Source organism: Eriocheir sinensis, unplaced genomic scaffold, assembly GCF_024679095.1.
Source record: "Eriocheir sinensis breed Jianghai 21 unplaced genomic scaffold, ASM2467909v1 Scaffold773, whole genome shotgun sequence".
NCBI classification, from domain to species: domain Eukaryota; kingdom Metazoa; phylum Arthropoda; class Malacostraca; order Decapoda; family Varunidae; genus Eriocheir; species Eriocheir sinensis.
In genome coordinates, this window is record NW_026112135.1 from 158349 (window position 1) to 175355 (window position 17007).

A 17007-nucleotide genomic window follows, 5' to 3' on the forward strand; every position below is an offset into this window, starting at 1 on the left:
TGCTGTGTGAGACGGACAACAGGATGGGAACTTGTATGGCGGGGTAACCTGCCCCTCGACTGCCCGAGTGGCCGTCCTTGTTATAGTAGGATATCAATGTATTATTATTATTTAATATCACCACGAATTAGGCATACAATTGTCAATGGAAAAACCCACGACAGATAGATCACGCCACCTTATAGGAATGTCGTCCGTCAGTGTTTACCGTCTCAGTTTTGTATACTTCGCACTCCGATGGTGCGTGGAGGTCACCTTGACATACGTGACCAATTGTAACAATTATTTTCCAACCTGTAACTCGCCACTCCTTCACGAGAGTCCGACTGACACACAACGACAGTCGCTCTCGCTCCGTCGCTTCTTGTACATAAAGGCTACGAATATAATTCGCCTTAAGGAAGCTGAAGTCTTAATCAACACCCTTTAAACGCCCCCCGACAAGCCCGTTACATTTGGTTGGCAGCGGTCACCCCGCGCCTGTGCCTTCGCTACCTCGTTCTCCTCCAAGCCACGAGAACTCACCAACAAACTCCGGGGACAGGCGGAACGAGTGTTCACTTGTCCTGAGGCCGTACCATCCGGGACCAGCGCTCGGGAATGTAGAAGACTACCACGCTACCACATACCATCACAACCATAGTGGTCGTCAAAAAGGGATGTAGCGACACACACCCCGCTACAATAGCATGCGCATTGGTATCAGGACACCTCTCCTCCCGAAATTGATCTTTCGGCCACCTCATAAGTTTTTTGGGAGCAGCGAGTAGCGGGCTTTTTTATTTTCCTTTTTTTGTGCCCTTGAGCTGCCTCCTTTGTTGTAAAAAAATTAAAAAAATTGATGGATTGATCATTTATTGTTGCAGGTAAACAAGGGATAAGGAATTATTGTCCCACATTTGGGAATGCTGTTCCAAATGCTTTTTTTTGACGTATTTCTATGGATGCTTATAAAACACAAACCCAAGGTGACTATATGTAATGGTAAGTAAAACTGTTCTGTAGTTAAGCGGATATTGTCAATTGCATTATTATTTTTTTTATAGAGGCTGTATTAACTTTTTTTTTATATTGAGTCGACCAAAGGCAATCTCTTCATATCAGCTTGTCCATTATTTTGCTTTTCAACTCTATAATGGTAAGGGAAGCAGGTCTATAATATAGAAGGAAAGTGAATTACCTTAAAGAGCGTGTCAAAATAGAACACAGCCCTGGAGTGTGTGAAGCATAGATTTTAATAGCTTAAAGTCCCTCTGTGGTGCAGTGGTTTGCATAACTACTAGCTACAAATCCCAGCCTGGGCAGCTGGTGTGCAGCTCGCCCAGCTGTTCATCCTCCCTTCTGGTCTGGTTAATAAATGGGTACCTGGAGAAACCTGTGAAAGGTAAACTGTGGCAACCCAGATGTCACACTGGCTGTCCTGGGAAAAATGGGTTCTTATCCACAGGCTCAAAGGGTCAATGCAGTGGAGATGAGCACTACAGCCACATGCAATAGCATATGCCTGAAACTTTACTTTTACTAAAGCTAAGGAGAGAAAGAAAAATTTCATGAATAAATCAAAGTTTATGTGAAATAACATCAACATTCAGCATAACTTTATGGGAGGACCAAGTCTGTGATTCTGTTGCCTTCCCCAACACACACTTATCGCTAGTACATTGTGCAGTGGCCAGAAAAGTTCTCTTGGTTACTGTATGTCCTCTAAAAAATAGCAATCCCACTATTACAAATAGTCACTTTTCTATCAAATAATAACCAATTATACCCACTGCTGTTATTTTTTTTTTCTCAAGAGTAGTTTGGTACATAAAGTGAACAGAACACAATAAAAGGGCCCATTTCCCTTCTGCCTCACTAAAAATAACTGTCACTAAAATTGCAAAGGTAGGGTGGAGTGGGTCTAGAACTGTTAAAAAAATCCAATACCATGTAGATGAATTTCACAAGTTTTTCACTCCTTACCTCAACCCCCTGCCACTCTGTACTCTACCCTAATGCTTTAATGATCTAGAAGAATATAAAATAGCTTTTGCTTGATAATACAAAGGATAACAGCTTAAAAACTGGATATATCAACAATATTTCATTACTTTCAGAAACAAAGTGCCAAAGTACGTTCTACTTAGGGAACTTAAAAGTAATGGTGAAATTTAGAACACACCTTAGAATGACAGACAACTATCCCAAAAGTGCACATAGTGCAAAAATAATTCAGACAAATATCTCGAAAGTCGAACATGACTTAGGCAATTTGTTTACGAGGTTGATGATTTATGTAGTAGCATTTTTATGCCTGGAAAAAAATTATAATACAAAAATAAAAAGTCATTTTGTTGAACTCATTTCACTGTCCCATTTTAGGTGTCAAGAGAAGTCTTCTGGGCCACCCCAGAGCTTTTGATACAAGTTTTGTTTGCTCAGTGGGATGACTTTGTTGATTATGGTGCATATCATGGTACCTTTTGCCACCCCCTTGTGGGAGCCTAGTCAGACTGCCTCGCTACGGTTAAGTACACAATACCTTCCCTGAGACTTCAATGCAAAATTTAAGGAACATCTGGTCAGTGTCAGGAGGTTAAGAGCTAAAGTAAAGGATGATGAATCGTTGCTGAATTACAAAAAAGCTAAATACTGCCTGAGCATGCAATTTTTGGGGGGTCAGGGCAAACAGTTGGAATATACACAAGGAATATGGACACACACACGCAAACTCGCACACATGCCAGAAACATCACACAATCATAAATAGTTATGTAAGAAAATATACAACACATGGATTCGCAACTTTTGTCCTACATGGTATGAATTTCGAACACACACACACACACACACACACTAATACCTAGAGCAACACCCGACCTCAGCCTAGCGTGAACTGTTGGGTCACTTGGCCTGGTCCATAGGTACACACAATTTCTGACTGGTTAACATGATCGGCCGTGAAGGTTGCCATGTTGTTGGTGAAGTCAACGTCGTACGTCCCTTCGATTGACCCTTCCATTGGCTTGTCTCCTTTCGTGGACTGTAAGAAAAAATTGGGAGAACTGTTAATTGTGAATACAAAGGACTACTTCTTCAGGGGTCTGTAAGCAGAGTTATGTTTTGGGGCCCCCTATTTACAGCATTTACATTGGGTAATGAGATTATCTTAAAATAATAGATATATGTAATCAATCACTCTTCTTTACATAAATATTTACAACAGTTTACTTTCTCAGGTTTCCCTAGGCATCCATCCATTTATCAACCAGCCCGAAAGGGAAGATGAAAAGCTGAGTGACCTGTATGCTGACTGCCCAGGCTGGGATTTGAACACAGGCTTACAGATTCATGGCTAAGTTTGTTAACCACTACTTATTTTTACTTTTCTGTGACCTCTGACTTACCTCTCTGAACTTCTGAAGGTAAATTTTTAGTGGTTCGACATAGTTCTCAAAGCCAAGTGCATTCATTGCCCACAGGATGTCTTCTCCATTAATCGTCTTCCTCTTTTCCTATGGACATACACATTCATAAAATCTGTATTAATATATAATGATAAAATGTGTAAGATGTAATAAGCATAAATGCATCAGAACTCCCTACTCTGAAATTTGAGCAATAGATGAAGTCTTGTTTACTAATAGCCATACAAATTAAAAAATCTCAATCATGAGATAAAATGTATAAACTCTTGAGCCTTGTCAACTATCATAAATGCACAGATTCATGAAAGCTGTATCATATATGGGAGACAAAATGGATGAGATGTAAAGTTGTGTGCTAAAGCATCCTACACAACTAAATTGGAGCTGTAGGTGGGACAAATGCAGGTTAATAAATTAATAGGAAGAGAAGCTAACAGTGTAAAGCCAAAGACCCACCTAATGGGCAGGTAGGGTACCTCTTTGGCTGACTGGTTAAGGAGTGGCTTTCCCATCTCGCTGGTCGCGGGTTCAATCCCCAGCACTGGCAAAACCTTTCCCGGTCTGGATTAATTTCTCGTGTGTTTTGGGACATGCAGAAGTCATATGGCTATAAAGTGAAGGGAAATTCGGGCAATATATGTGGTGTCTCCTTACCTGGTGGCATCTGTCTGAGGCCTCGCTGGTCACAAAGCTGATGAACTCGCTAACACACTCCTGTACACACTCCCGGGCATCTTTGGCAATCTGGAAGGAATTATACAGGAAATGAGAATGTAGTGGTACCACATCCATTAAACAAGGTGGAAAAGTATATACATAAGAATATATGAGATTAGAAAATATAGGAAGTGAGAATGTATTTGGTATCACATGCATTAAACAGGGTGGAAGAGCATATAGTACATAAGAATAAATGAAATTATAAAATACAGGAACTGATAATTTACTGGCAACCCATTAATCAAAAGGGTGGGAGTAAATAAATTAGAAAAAGCTAGAGTAAAAATGCAAGAACTGATAATTTAATGGTACCACATTAATCAAACAGGGTGGAACAATTAATAAATCAGATCTTCAATAAATTGACAGAAGTGGGCAAGTGTGGTAGTACCACATCACAAAAATGTACTGCACTACTGCAAAACTTCTGAAAATACCGCACTAAAAATCCTGAAGTACTTTTTTGCAGTACTTTGAAAACTATCGAAGACAACATTTACAGCGCGGCATGCTCACAGAAATGTTTTTTTTTACAGTGAATCAGACTCAATCAATCAATCGGTATCAGTCACCAGAATCAGTGATTTATTCATTCTGACTTTTCAGTTATTGTTCAAAATTAAATACTAAATAGACAGACAAAACTACTACACTGCGAGTCTTCTTTAACCCGTGCAGTGTCGGCCATTTCAACCCCGGACCCGTCCGTGGTGCCAGACAATTTTTTATTGTACTATTTTAAGCATGTTTCCTTTGTTTGGATAGCCAGGATAGGCACTGAAGTATTTTTTATTTTGACTACCGCTACTGCAGTACCGCACAGGGAAAGAAAAAATGGGACGGCACTACCACAACTGCACTACTCTGGAATAAGTACTGCACTACCGCAACCACACTACTGATTTTTCAGTACCGCACCCACCCTGGTAATTTGATATAGCCAAACATTGTCTAAATCACAATTTGCCAGGATCACCCTTGCTTACCATGCTTCGAAAGTCAGAATTTACCTTATTTACAAATTAGACTCCTTGATGGACACAATAATTGGATGTTATTAATATGATGAGGTCAAGGGAGAAACTCATAGACCATACAACCCCATAAGGGAAAATAAGGTCTTTATATGAAAAGAAGAAATGATGAGGTCAAGGGAATTATGTGAGCCATTTACACAGTAGGGTCCTTCATGCCATGCTGCAATAAGTATGCATAATATAGAGTAGAGTCATACAGTGTGAAGGAGCAGCAGAAGCTGCAGTGAGAGGGAGGATAGCTTGTGCTTGGAAGAACTGGAGGGAACTGGCAAGCTTATTAGTGAACCAGAATATCCCGCTTGGCAGCAGAGCACAAGTGTACAGAGTGTGTGTGAGATCAGTGGTCCTGTATGGGACAGAGACTTGGGCTATGACGAAACAGCTGGAAGCACTATTGATATGGTGTGATGTGAGAATGCTTAGATATTTGATGGCAAGATGGAATTTCAAATGAAAAAGTGGTGAGGAGTGGCCCGGAGGAGTTACTGAGTAAGACCAGATTAAGGTGGCTTGGACATGTGAGAAGAGGAGAAGAACACATCCTGAAACGAGCCCTGAACTTTGAGGTAGAGGGCAGATGACTACCAGGAAGGCCAAGGAAGAAGTGGAGAAGGGTGGTGGAGGAAGATATGAGGAGGCTGAACATCACAGAAGAAATGGCTATGGACTGGCAACAGTGGAGGAGGCTCATATCACGTCCAACCCCACCATAGGGAATAAATGGACGTTAAAAGATGATGATGATACATAGTAGATTTCAGAAGCTAAACAATGAAGGCACAAATTGTTAAGTCACTGCCCTCTCCCTCCCTCACCTTGCCCGTCTTGGGGATGCCTCGCTTCATTATCCTGGCAACGTTAGCGATGGGGAGGAAGCGGTCTTGTTCACGCAGCAGGTGAGGCACATCCTCCTTGTCCTCGTCATCGTGTTGTTGACTGTGCACACTGTGGCCCTCCACCATGTACTGTTCGGAGGTCAGGAAAGACGCCCCAATGTCATCACTCTCTGCACCCTCCATCTTGCCAATACTGCCTCCTCCTGCTTGCTGCTGCTGCCTCTCTGAAATGATTAACAACATGCGTTAGTGCTTGTTTTCCAAATTTTCAGAGAGTAGAAGTAACCTTTTTCAGTAGTAAAACAAATATTGGTAAAGATTCGTTTTAATAACATTACTAATTTCGAAATGCTGAATGCTTATTTCTGGACAAAATATAATGCTGTTTATCAAGTAGATAGTATTTTCTCCAGAAATGACTAAAAGATTGACTTTTCAATGGCTTTTGTGGGCCCGCCGCCACAGCCACAAAACAGCTCGCAGAGAGGTTCAACTTGGGGGACCCGTGAGAAATCGGGTTTTGGGTGGGGGGAGCATATTTAAACTACTCCAACTGAACTTTATGACCTGACAGCTAACAGGACCCCCCCCACATGTATATGTGACTTATTTCTGCGAGGCGGTATTTCTTGCAACATCGGCTGGACCGCCGCCGTGGCTGCCGCCAGAGGAGGCTATGCTTTCGTGAATATTATCCCCTGTTTTCAACAATAAAAAATAGTCCTTGAATTTGATTTAAAAAGTGTTTCCATGATTGTTGAACGTTTGTAGAAAAGATATATGAAGAGCTAGAGATGTTTCATAAGGTAGGTAATGAAATACTGGCACGTTGCTAAAATGAATCTTAACCCAAATATTAAACCCAAGTGTTGCTTTGTTGCACTTGCTCTGACCATTAAATAAGCAAAACAGACCAAGCTATGTAATATAAAATCTATGCACATTTATGTAAAAGTCAAATTACAAAAATAATAATAATTGCTTATTTTATTACTTACTTCTTATTAATTAGGAGTCAACATTTACAGGGATAAAACCAACTTCTCAAAGAAGTTATAGCAACAGGAACAACTACTGCTATTCCTCAATTGAATATACAGGTAACTCTCGATCTATGCGTTTGGTTTACGTGTATTTTTAAATAAAGCAGGGTCCAAAATCCAAATAAGTATTTAATTTACACTTTTTTTTTTCATTTATACACAATATTTTATGGAGTGGCCACCAGATGTCTCACGCAACTGGAATCACACAGCAGAGCTCAGTTCTTCCCACGCTCCACTTGAACAACAATACAGTACCCACGCTGCCACACTACTCAACAACAACAGCACCCCCGCTGGTGTGCTACCACGAGGGGAAGGGCAGCCAGAGGAGGAATCACGAGAGGGAGACGAGTCAGAGTGAAACAGTAGGCAATAAAGGTACAAACCTACCTCTTGTTTGATTTACATTGTTTTTGATTTACGCAACCTCTTCAAGGACACAAAACTTGCGTAAATCGAGAGTTACCTGTACAGCTTTGGGGGTTGAGTTTCACATAAGATCAACTATTGAATGAGAAAAGGTTTTTGATAGAAAATAATTTTCCACAATTTTGAGAGTAGAAGTTGAATCAGCACACACCAGAACCCCCTTGAAATGTGTTAGTTAGAGATTGATGCAGAAAGTAAACAGCAGATAAACAAATAAAATACCACGAGCCCGTGGTTTTTTTCCTCAGCTTCTCGCTTAAAGTCAATAAGTTACTTTATATTTTAGCAGTAATTGGTTACTATATTAGCAGCTATATATACTATATATTTTAGTGGCAATACATTACTATCTTAGCAGTGACTGGTTACTATTTCAGCACTGATTTATTATTATTTTAGCATCTACTAATTACTTTATATTCTAGTGGCTATAGGTTATTATTATAGTGGCAATGTTACTTTAGCAGCAACTGGTTACTATTTCAGCACTTCTTGATTACTATTTTAGTGACTATTAAATTACTATAAATTTTAGAAGGGAAAGGTTACTATTTTAGCAGTGATTAATTACTTACTCTTTTAGCAGTAATAGGTTACTACTGAAAGAAGCAATAGAATACTTCGGTGAATATAAGCAAGTTTCACCATGCCAGCAAAGGAAACAAGAGGAAAATTTTATTTATCCAGCCTCCACTGCATAAGATGTGCATTCTTTTACAATTAGGTTATAACTCCTATATTTGTCCCCTTATCATATGTCAACTTATAGCACAAATCACAAATAATCCCTAAAATATGGGTGACCTGTGGTAAACTGTCGGGTGAAATACATCGCCATATGGAAAGTGTGTGATCTGGTAAGTGATAACCCACCCTTACATCCTCAATATCCCTGTACATATTTCCTCCACCATCATATTTCACCCTAAAACAGTGTACACAAACCCATATGGCACCTTATTCAGTGCCATAGGAGGCCTGAAGACTAAAAATACGAACCCTAAGACAAAATGCCGTGAGAGCAAAGCCCTAAGGAGATTAACCAGTGAAACATCCAGACTTCATCCCTACCTTAATCATCTATTTTTCACCTCAATAGTAGACAGACCTAAATTTCCCCTTATCAAGTGGCAAAGACCTAAGGACTACAAATGAGTATGTCCTTGTATGAAAATGTGGTGATAAGAAAGATTACAACATCCTGCATTATGATAACTCAAATTATCTCATTTCACCTATCAACTCTATACATTAACCCATATTTGTCTTTATTTAGCACCAAAAGAGGCTAGAAGACTGCAGAAATACATCTTCCTATGGCAAGGATGTGATTGGTTGAGAAATAACCCATCCCAGCACCTGCAACATTCCACTTCATTTTTCCTCATCCACCTTATTTGTACGGCAAGGATGTGATTAGTTCCGAAAGAAGCCACCCCAGCATCTGCCACATTCCACTTCATTTTTCTTCATCCACCTTATTTGTACAGCAAGGATGTGATTAGTTCAGAAATAACCCACCCCAGCCTCTGCCACATTCCACTTTATTTTCCCTCATCCACCTTCTTACACCTAAAAACGTGGAGTCAAGGCCGATTCCCCCTCTATGTAGTAGAAGAAGAGGCTTGAAGGCTGCAAAAATACGACCCACAAGGCAACAGTCAACGAAGTTCTGCCATGCATTATAGATGAGGGACATTACACACAATAGGAAGACGTCGCTACCACCACCAGGGGAGCAAGGAAAAAAGAAAAAGAAAGGGCGAGTACATATTTAAAGCATTAGCCCACGCAGCGTACACACATATCTGAGGTCAAAAGGAGGAAATGGAGAGGGAAGGACGTGGCATTATAGATGAGGGACATTACACACAATAGGAAGACGTCGCCACCGCCACCAGAAGAGCAAGAAAAAAAAAGGAAAAAAAGATAGGGCGAGTACATATTTAGATCATTATCCCACGCAGCTTACACACATATCTGAGGCCAAAATGTGGAAATGTTGAGGGGAGGACGTGGCTTCCTGCTGCAAGGGGTTTCCTGGCACCCATGGCTCCACTCAGTGCCTGCCTGCCTCCTCCTCCTCCTCCAATTTGCGTGCACAAAGAAGAACTTCCTCGTCGGCCATTTCTTGTCTCCAGTACTCTCCCTCCTGCTTATTAGTGTGGCAAAGTCCCCCGTTTCTCCACCCATGGACACAGGCCTGCCTTCTCTAATGGGGTCCAGGGAGAAGAAGATTGGCAGATAATTATTGGCGCCAAACATGAAAAGTTACCTGAGATTGGACGAAATAACGGCGACTACAGATTGGTCAGAAGCGGCCACTCACAGGGCGCCGGGCCGTAAACAAACCGCCATTGGCTCTTCCCTCCTCGCTCCTCCTGCCCGGCCCCAGCCCTCCCTCCTTCCCGCCCCGCCTTGCCAGAGCCACAATGCTCGCACCATATTCATTGGAGGGGCGCACCCTTGGCCTTAATTTGGGAGTAGAATGGGGACGAAGCCCTCCATAGGATATTAGATTTATACAAATATAGCTAACTTAACACCACCGTCTGCCAGTTTTTTTTTTTTTTTCATATTGGCAAATGGAAATGCCTGTAACCATGGAGGCTCCAACAGATTCCGGTCTTTGAAGGATCGGTGTGCTCTAAGAAGTCTATACGGTCCTCTATAATCTTTAAATTAGTGTACTCCCGTGCCCTTCATGATGACAGCTTCCATCAGTGTTGCAGCTGCGAGATTGAAGAGGCATAGAATTATGGTTTCTTCCAATAAAGATAAGGATTCCATACGATAACCTAAGCTTTTAAACTCACAGAAACAAACTCAAGGAATTATGATAAACAAACGAAGACATCACAGCTCCTCTTGAATGGGATTTCGTAAGTTAGGTGTAAGAAAGAACAAAGAAAGAGGGTGTGAACAGGATGGAACAGCCGCGGTGAGCTATCTTGGGGCAGCTGTATACTGTCGTACGTCTTCTCGGAGTCAATATTTTCCTCCTTTTGCTACTTTTCCTCCTCTATCACTGGCGTATAATCAAGCCGTCGAAAAACGGTGTAAGATTACTCAGACGAGAGATTTTGTAGGATTAATCTATATGGGATGTAACTATTTTTTTTCCCTGTCAATATACCAAGCTCCCTTTTGTTACTTTTCCTTACTAATGCCATAAAAAAGTGTAGCATATAACAAAAGATTACACTAAAGACGGGTGAATCAGACACCCATGAGTAAGCTTCAGCATGTCAACCCCCGCTAAATTTAAATCCCTTATATCTACGGTAGGTTACACAGCCACCAATGTTCTGTGGCACAAACTCCGTTAAGTTCTAGTTTTATCAGCCTTTAAGATCCTCTGGACCCAAACAACTGACAGCAGGGTACCCGTAATGAACCATACAAAAGATAACCCGTAATTAACGAACTCCACACAACTGAAATAAATGAGAAGAGGGTAGCAAGTTTGCAGACCGTGGGCCTCGATCTCTTATCCTTTCCAGTTAATATTAAAAAAATGACAATGTGGATGGGCAATGAAAACTGATTTGCATGCCACTCATCTGCTTAAATAAAAGAAGTTTGAATTAGGGGTCTATTAAATGTCCTGTCCTTATAATAGCTCGTAGAGAGGTTCAAATTGGTTACTGTTTCTATATTTCACTCACCGCTATCTTCTACTTGTCCTGTTTCAGCTCGCAGTACATGCCACAAACATCAGAGCAACACTTTTAATCAAGAGAAGGCTTTACAACAAACGAACTGGGCAGATTTAAGAAAGAATTACCCCATGTTGATGTTCACTCAGTTCTTGCTGGTTTGGTCTGGTGTGTTCTCTTGCTGGCAATTCAGTTCAGTTCAGTAGTAGGCGTGGGATAAGCCTTGGCATCGGCTCCCACTAGACAGTTTCATTAGTTGTGCTGCAGTTCCTGTGTTTTTCTGTCTTGTTTTCCAGATAGTTTTAATATATTATTTTCTTTCTTACCATACATTACATACCAACCATCACAAGGATCACAAGTGGATAAACGAGAACAAAACCAGGCAAATTATCTGGTACAGTGGCAGCTCCAAGTTTATTTTATTTTAAAGGAAGTTTAGGGGAGGAAGCCTCTTTGGTGAAAAAAAGTGATGGGGGGGAGGGGGGGGGGGCAGTGGATTCCAGAGCCTAATCCCTTCCACAGCACCACCACTGCTGTGACAGAATATGCACAGGCTGACTATTGAGTGGAATAGAAAAATGACTGATTTTTGCCAACTGATGTGTAAGTAATCTTTCATAAAAAAAAGTGCATGCTAATATATACTATTGAACAAAATTAAGGTACTTTTCAAGAACAATGGCACAGTTTTGCAAATTCCTGCACACAAAAAAACACTAGTTATAGACACTAATAAAAATAGAAACAAGTGGAAGCAATGAAGCTTTAGGGGGTGAAGGTAGTTGCAAATATATATCCACCAGTTTATTAATGACCTCAAGAGAAGCCTTTCCATGCGGATGAGTGTGTTCTTGCCAGATATCCTGAAGTCACAAGAGAGATGGGTGAACAGAAGTAATATTTAGTTAGATGCCTGCCCTTGTTCTGATCAATTACTACCTGTATTTTCACAGTTCAGGGTAATAGAAGTAAAATGTATATGAAAATGGATTCAAAGTGTACAGTGATGGACCTGCACAGTTCACCACTCACTTCACCAGTAGTCACCAACATTCACTTCATGGTAGTCTAAGGGCTCTCTCTTCACAGCCCTTACCTTTGCCATTTCACCATCCACCTCTATTTCCACTTCTACTGGCTGCTCACCATCAACCAGTCCCTTTGCTATGGAGAGAATTATAGGTTTTCTTTCATTAGTTTCACCTATCCTTGACATCTGTTCATCTGCTCTGGAATAATTAACTGAATTTTCAAAGCTAGGGGTAAACTTCATGATGTTTTGCCTTCCATTCATCTCCATATTGGTGAATGCAGACTGATTTCTGTTATTCAAATGCACTAATTTCCCATTTGACTGTGTGGGAAGAAACACTGTCCTCCCTACCCCCAAGGCAGGCACTGAAGTGTTTAGATTGTCAATATTTGCCTGGAAATTTGCATTTCTATTGTTCTGAGTAAAACCAGTCCTTTCCTGGGCTAGGTGTGTGTTTCTACTGTGTGTGTTTTCAAGTCCACCCATCCTGCCACTCTTTTTTGTGTTTTGTGCATAATTCAAGTTATCTTTCTCCCAGCCTTCGATGAGACTATCAATGACAGACAGACGTTTCATAAACACTTGAGCATCACACTCTTCTAGAGTCCCGTGGAGTCTTTCTTTAATTTTGCTGATGACTTCTTTTTTGAGTCTTGGGTCAAGTTCACATCCTTGCTCTTGCTCTTCCTCCTGCCCAAGGTTTATTGATGTTTTGTGTCTATCAGCTTGCCTTCCATAATAATTTGTATCACCTTCAACTCTTTCTTCTATCTCCTCCTCTTCATAATCATCATCAGCACCTCCCTCAGTACATTCCATCATTGCTTCTTCCTCTTCCTTCTCCTCTTCCTCCTGCGGTGAAAACTGCTGCTCCTCATCCACATGAGGCTTGGCGATGGACGTGACAGGAGGTGCCTTGAGGGCCTTGAGGCGAGCTCGAACATTCTTGGCATCCTGGAGGGTGGTGGGGCGCTGGAAGTGAATCTGGAGGAAATGCCTGAGGCTTCTGCTATTGGGGATCATCTCCACAGCCCCGGCCACCTCCAGCAGCTCGGCGTTGGTGATGCGGCGGTTGATGGCATAAAAGGGCGCCATTTCGCTGCTCACCTCATGGTTGTGTCGCATGTTGGCCTGAGATATGACGAGGGCGCCACGGTTGTACGACAGTGACAGCATGGACTCACACCCACAGGGGAGGTATCTGAGGGTGAAGGAGGTGGAGGGATAGGGAGAGGAATAGGGAAAGGCAGAAGGGGAGGAGGAGGAGCTGAGTCAGGTGATGATCCCAAGGCAGGCTATACACTTGTCTTTATTAAGAACCCCTTTTCCATCTCACAGCTTAAAGAGTTTAAGTTATCCAGACAAAGCTAAGTCTGTGCTTGGTGCTGCGTTCTCGTGCTTTCATTGAGTGCATGCCTATGCTCTTACTTTTATAGTGACAAAGAAAAAAAATTCTCCCCCTTGAGGCCTATTACAGAAGTTCATTTCCAGAAACATGACAGATGCAGTCAATCCATTAAGGAAAGTGATATGAGAAACCTTTAGGCAACAAGGATGTTTTTTTTTTAATGAGGGAAAGAAAGACCTTGTTGGCTATTATGACATCCCTTTCCTCAAGTCAGAGACTGTCATGCACTGTGTTGCTGGAAAAGACTCCTATTAGGGGCCTCCACTAACCTTTGCTTGGTGCGGATGCCTTGGCCAGCCACCTTGGGCTGGCCGTAGTGCACACAGCAGTACTGCACGGTGACGAACTTGAACCGGGACGGAATTAAATGCTTCTTCCTACGAGAATTTTCATAGGCAATACTGCATGAGGACTTGATTCGAAATACTGAACCAGTTTCTGCTTTAAATTTGTTGAACAGCATCTCAAACTCTGCCAAAGAAACCATCATGTAATACTGATTCTAGCTAGTGGGTCAAGTGGACACTCAATCCTGACAACATGTTGTCCACCATCCTCTTCCTCCCTCCACCCTTCTCTCACAAGGCTTAACATAATCATCCACATGGTTCATCTTCATAGTGACAAAAAAATCTGCAAAATTTCACAGGTATGACTGAGAAAGAAACAACAATTTTTCTCCACTATACAGATTGGTTGTTTTTATATATAAGAGATAGTCATGTCAATTGAGAATTAGGATGACGTGGCACATGCCACCTTCAGGTAAATATTAAACAAATGAAGGTACTATACAGGCAGGAATAAATAGCAGAATGATAACAGTAATGCATCACAGGACTAGCACAAATATAACGAAGTTTAACTGTCACCTTGTGTCACCTTAAATGATATTTACAAAGAGTAAACAATTTAACAAAGACTTCTGAGTGACCATATCACATAAAGAACTGGAGTATACCATATACATACTGCACACAATTACTGTCTTATTGAAAAACAGTTGTTTCCATAAAACAATTTGTACATGGTGAACAACATCTCATTTAAAACAAAAATACAATTACTTATGCACTAATGTGTAGCTGTAGTCTGGTCATCAAGATTTTTAAAGATTTGAGGTCTGCTTTCCTTAAGATAGAAATCTGCCACAGTTGGAGCCCACCAACTGTTACCTTGCTACTACATTATCCCTTAAAACTTCCTAAGAGGTTAGTTGCCAGGCTTCTCCATTATTGTCTCCAAGATTGTAAAGAAAGATGGATGGGTCTATAGATAATGTAGGTACTTGAATGGTCCTAAGAATGCTGGAGGTAGTACCAAGGTACGGTATATAATTTTGATTACCTGTCTATTCTATATATATACTACGTAATACTAATCTACAACACTGTGAATCTGCAGTGATTTGATAAAGCTTTAAAGAATTGGCCAGTCGAGGTTGATAGATGTGATGGAAATGTCATTCCTACTTGCCACCAAAAAGAGGGAGGTGAAACAAAAATAGAAAACTGTTTTCTGCCAAAAGAAATATAAGATTAATTACAGTGAATAAAAACTTGTCAGCAAAAAAGTTAGATATTATTAGGAAGGGTGCAAACCTCTATTTTTCAAAGTTTTCCATAATAATTTCTCTCACATTAATATACTAGTAACAAACACCAAGACCATTATCAATCATTCAGCACATTGAGGCTTAGCCCAGAGTTCGGTAGCACCACAAGTGACAATGGTGTGAGTTCTAGGCAGGTCTCTAGGACCATGCACACCCTGGAAAACTTATTTCTATTTAGACACACCATTTCCTGCCATCTGAACTCCACTAAATGAAGAATGCTGCAAATCCACCATGAACAACAGCCTTGGTAGACTCCAGAACAATGAAAATAAAATAGAAACAGTAAAACTTCTTAACAATTAGCAAAGTTTCATCTCCCGGAGTAGGCTGCAGCTACACTGGACCTACACTAATGGTAAGCAAGTAACTGTCACTAACCTTTGAAACTATTAAAGGTTGTCTGGACGAATACACGATTGAACTGTTGCGTCAAATCCACCACGTAGGCCTGGGAGAGGTCAGGGCCTGGCATATCCCCCCATGGGGCCTCCACCACCTCTTCCACCGTCTCCAGCAGGCCTCCGGAGCTCCCTGCGTGGCCCTCGGCCTTCAGCTTGACCCCAGCGTCCCCCGGGTGGACAGAGGCGAGCACGGACTCCATGGTCCCGTCATCCTTCCCAGGGTCACCTATGTGGACACTGTCGTCACAGGGGACAGAGTTGATCCTGCTCTTATTTTTGGCTTTGGTGCCCGTCTTTTTCATGTTCCAGGCGACCCCCGCTCAGTCGTGCACACACTTGCCCGTGTCTAGAGGAGGGCGTGAGTGAAAAGCGAGTTAATTAAATACACTGCCGAGCAGCAGCCATGGCTAGGTAAACAAATGTACTATGGGACGTTGAGTTGCTTGAGTCGAGTTGTCGGTCGGGAGTCTTGCCTTTATAACGGCACTCCCTGAAGAAGCTTTTTCTGGGTCTGTGGTCTTTCTCGGTCTGGGTCTTCTGAGTTTCTAATGTTTTATGATTGATTGATTGATAGTTTATTGTTGCAGGTCAACAATAAGGGAGAAGGGAGGAACATGCCATTCAGACAGGGTACTGGAGCGTACGCCCGTACCGAAGGTAAACGAGGATCAAGCCTCTACCTGTAACCCCTGAAACTACACCTCACCCTTCGAGAGTAGTGGCGGGGATTCTGGAGCTGCCCTGTGTTGGCCACCCGGCCTCTTGCAGTTTCCCTATGTTCTTATGTTAACCCACAGGCAGGCGCAGAATGTGATCTTTACGTCTCCTCCTCCTTTCTTTTCTTTTCTCTTTTTTGCCAAAATTTATATAATACTGTCTCCATTCCTGTGTTTTCAAAATGAGCTCTTCCAATGGTGTCCTCTTCGTCCTGCTGGTATGGACGCTGCAGTGCATCCCGCAGTGCAAGGTGGCTCCAGCTCGTCTCCACACATGATGCACGCCGTAGTACTCTCATTGTTAAATCCCCCCCTCCCTTGTGAATTCATTCCTACCATTGTATCTTTTTAGTTTCATGGCACGTGCTGCCTCCACATGTATTACTAGTTGTATAATCACATTCTGCCCTGCCTGGGGATTGATATGGCATGTTCCTCCCTTCTCCCTTGTTATTTGCCTGCAACAATAAACTATCAATCAATCTTTTCCTATCTCTCAGCCTCATGTTATTTGTTCTGCAGTTGAAGAGGATGGCGCTGATGCTTCACTGTTGTACACTTCCTCTTGTCCTCCCATCTCTTCTCTCCAGGTTCTATTTATTCTCAGAGTTGCTTTTTCTTGTTTCCACATTTTTGAGTCCCATGCTCCAACTTCTTTATTTCTTATTTCGTCGTTTGTTATTGTGCCTCC

At 41.7% G+C, this 17007-nt stretch overlaps 1 protein-coding gene across 2 annotated transcripts; it reads right to left on the reverse strand.

Annotated features, from left to right (window-relative positions):
- Nucleotides 1-1546: 1546 nt before the first annotated feature.
- Nucleotides 1547-16124, reverse strand: LOC126994321 (nuclear transcription factor Y subunit beta-like). Of its 2 annotated transcripts, XM_050853646.1 has the most exons (5): nucleotides 15578-16089; nucleotides 5983-6227; nucleotides 4065-4154; nucleotides 3390-3497; nucleotides 1547-3025 (listed from the first exon to the last, which is right to left on the reverse strand). In XM_050853646.1, exons 1-5 carry the CDS (start codon nucleotides 15900-15902, stop codon nucleotides 2864-2866), a joined length of 930 nt encoding a protein of 309 aa, XP_050709603.1. In that variant the 5' UTR covers nucleotides 15903-16089; the 3' UTR covers nucleotides 1547-2863. The 2 variants fall into 2 exon arrangements, 1 of the variants encoding a protein (XP_050709603.1); XR_007749004.1 differs by lacking the exons at nucleotides 1547-3025; nucleotides 3390-3497; nucleotides 4065-4154; nucleotides 5983-6227 and adding exons at nucleotides 9457-9690; nucleotides 11266-13374; nucleotides 13851-14052 and having other exon boundaries at nucleotides 15578-16124.
- Nucleotides 16125-17007: the final 883 nt, after the last annotated feature.

What these genes read in the sequence shown, in the direction of transcription:
- LOC126994321 (XM_050853646.1), bottom strand. Translation starts at nt 15,902, where the DNA reads ATGAAAAAGACGGGCACCAAAGCCAAAAATAAGAGCAGGATCAACTCT. An exon ending in GCATCCCCAAGACGGGCAAG is followed by an intron (nt 4,155 to 5,982) that starts GTGAGGGAGGGA and finishes AATTCCTTCCAG; the next exon opens with ATTGCCAAAGATGCCCGGGA. An exon ending in ACCTTCAGAAGTTCAGAGAG is followed by an intron (nt 3,026 to 3,389) that starts GTAAGTCAGAGG and finishes TTTTTCTTACAG; the next exon opens with TCCACGAAAGGAGACAAGCC.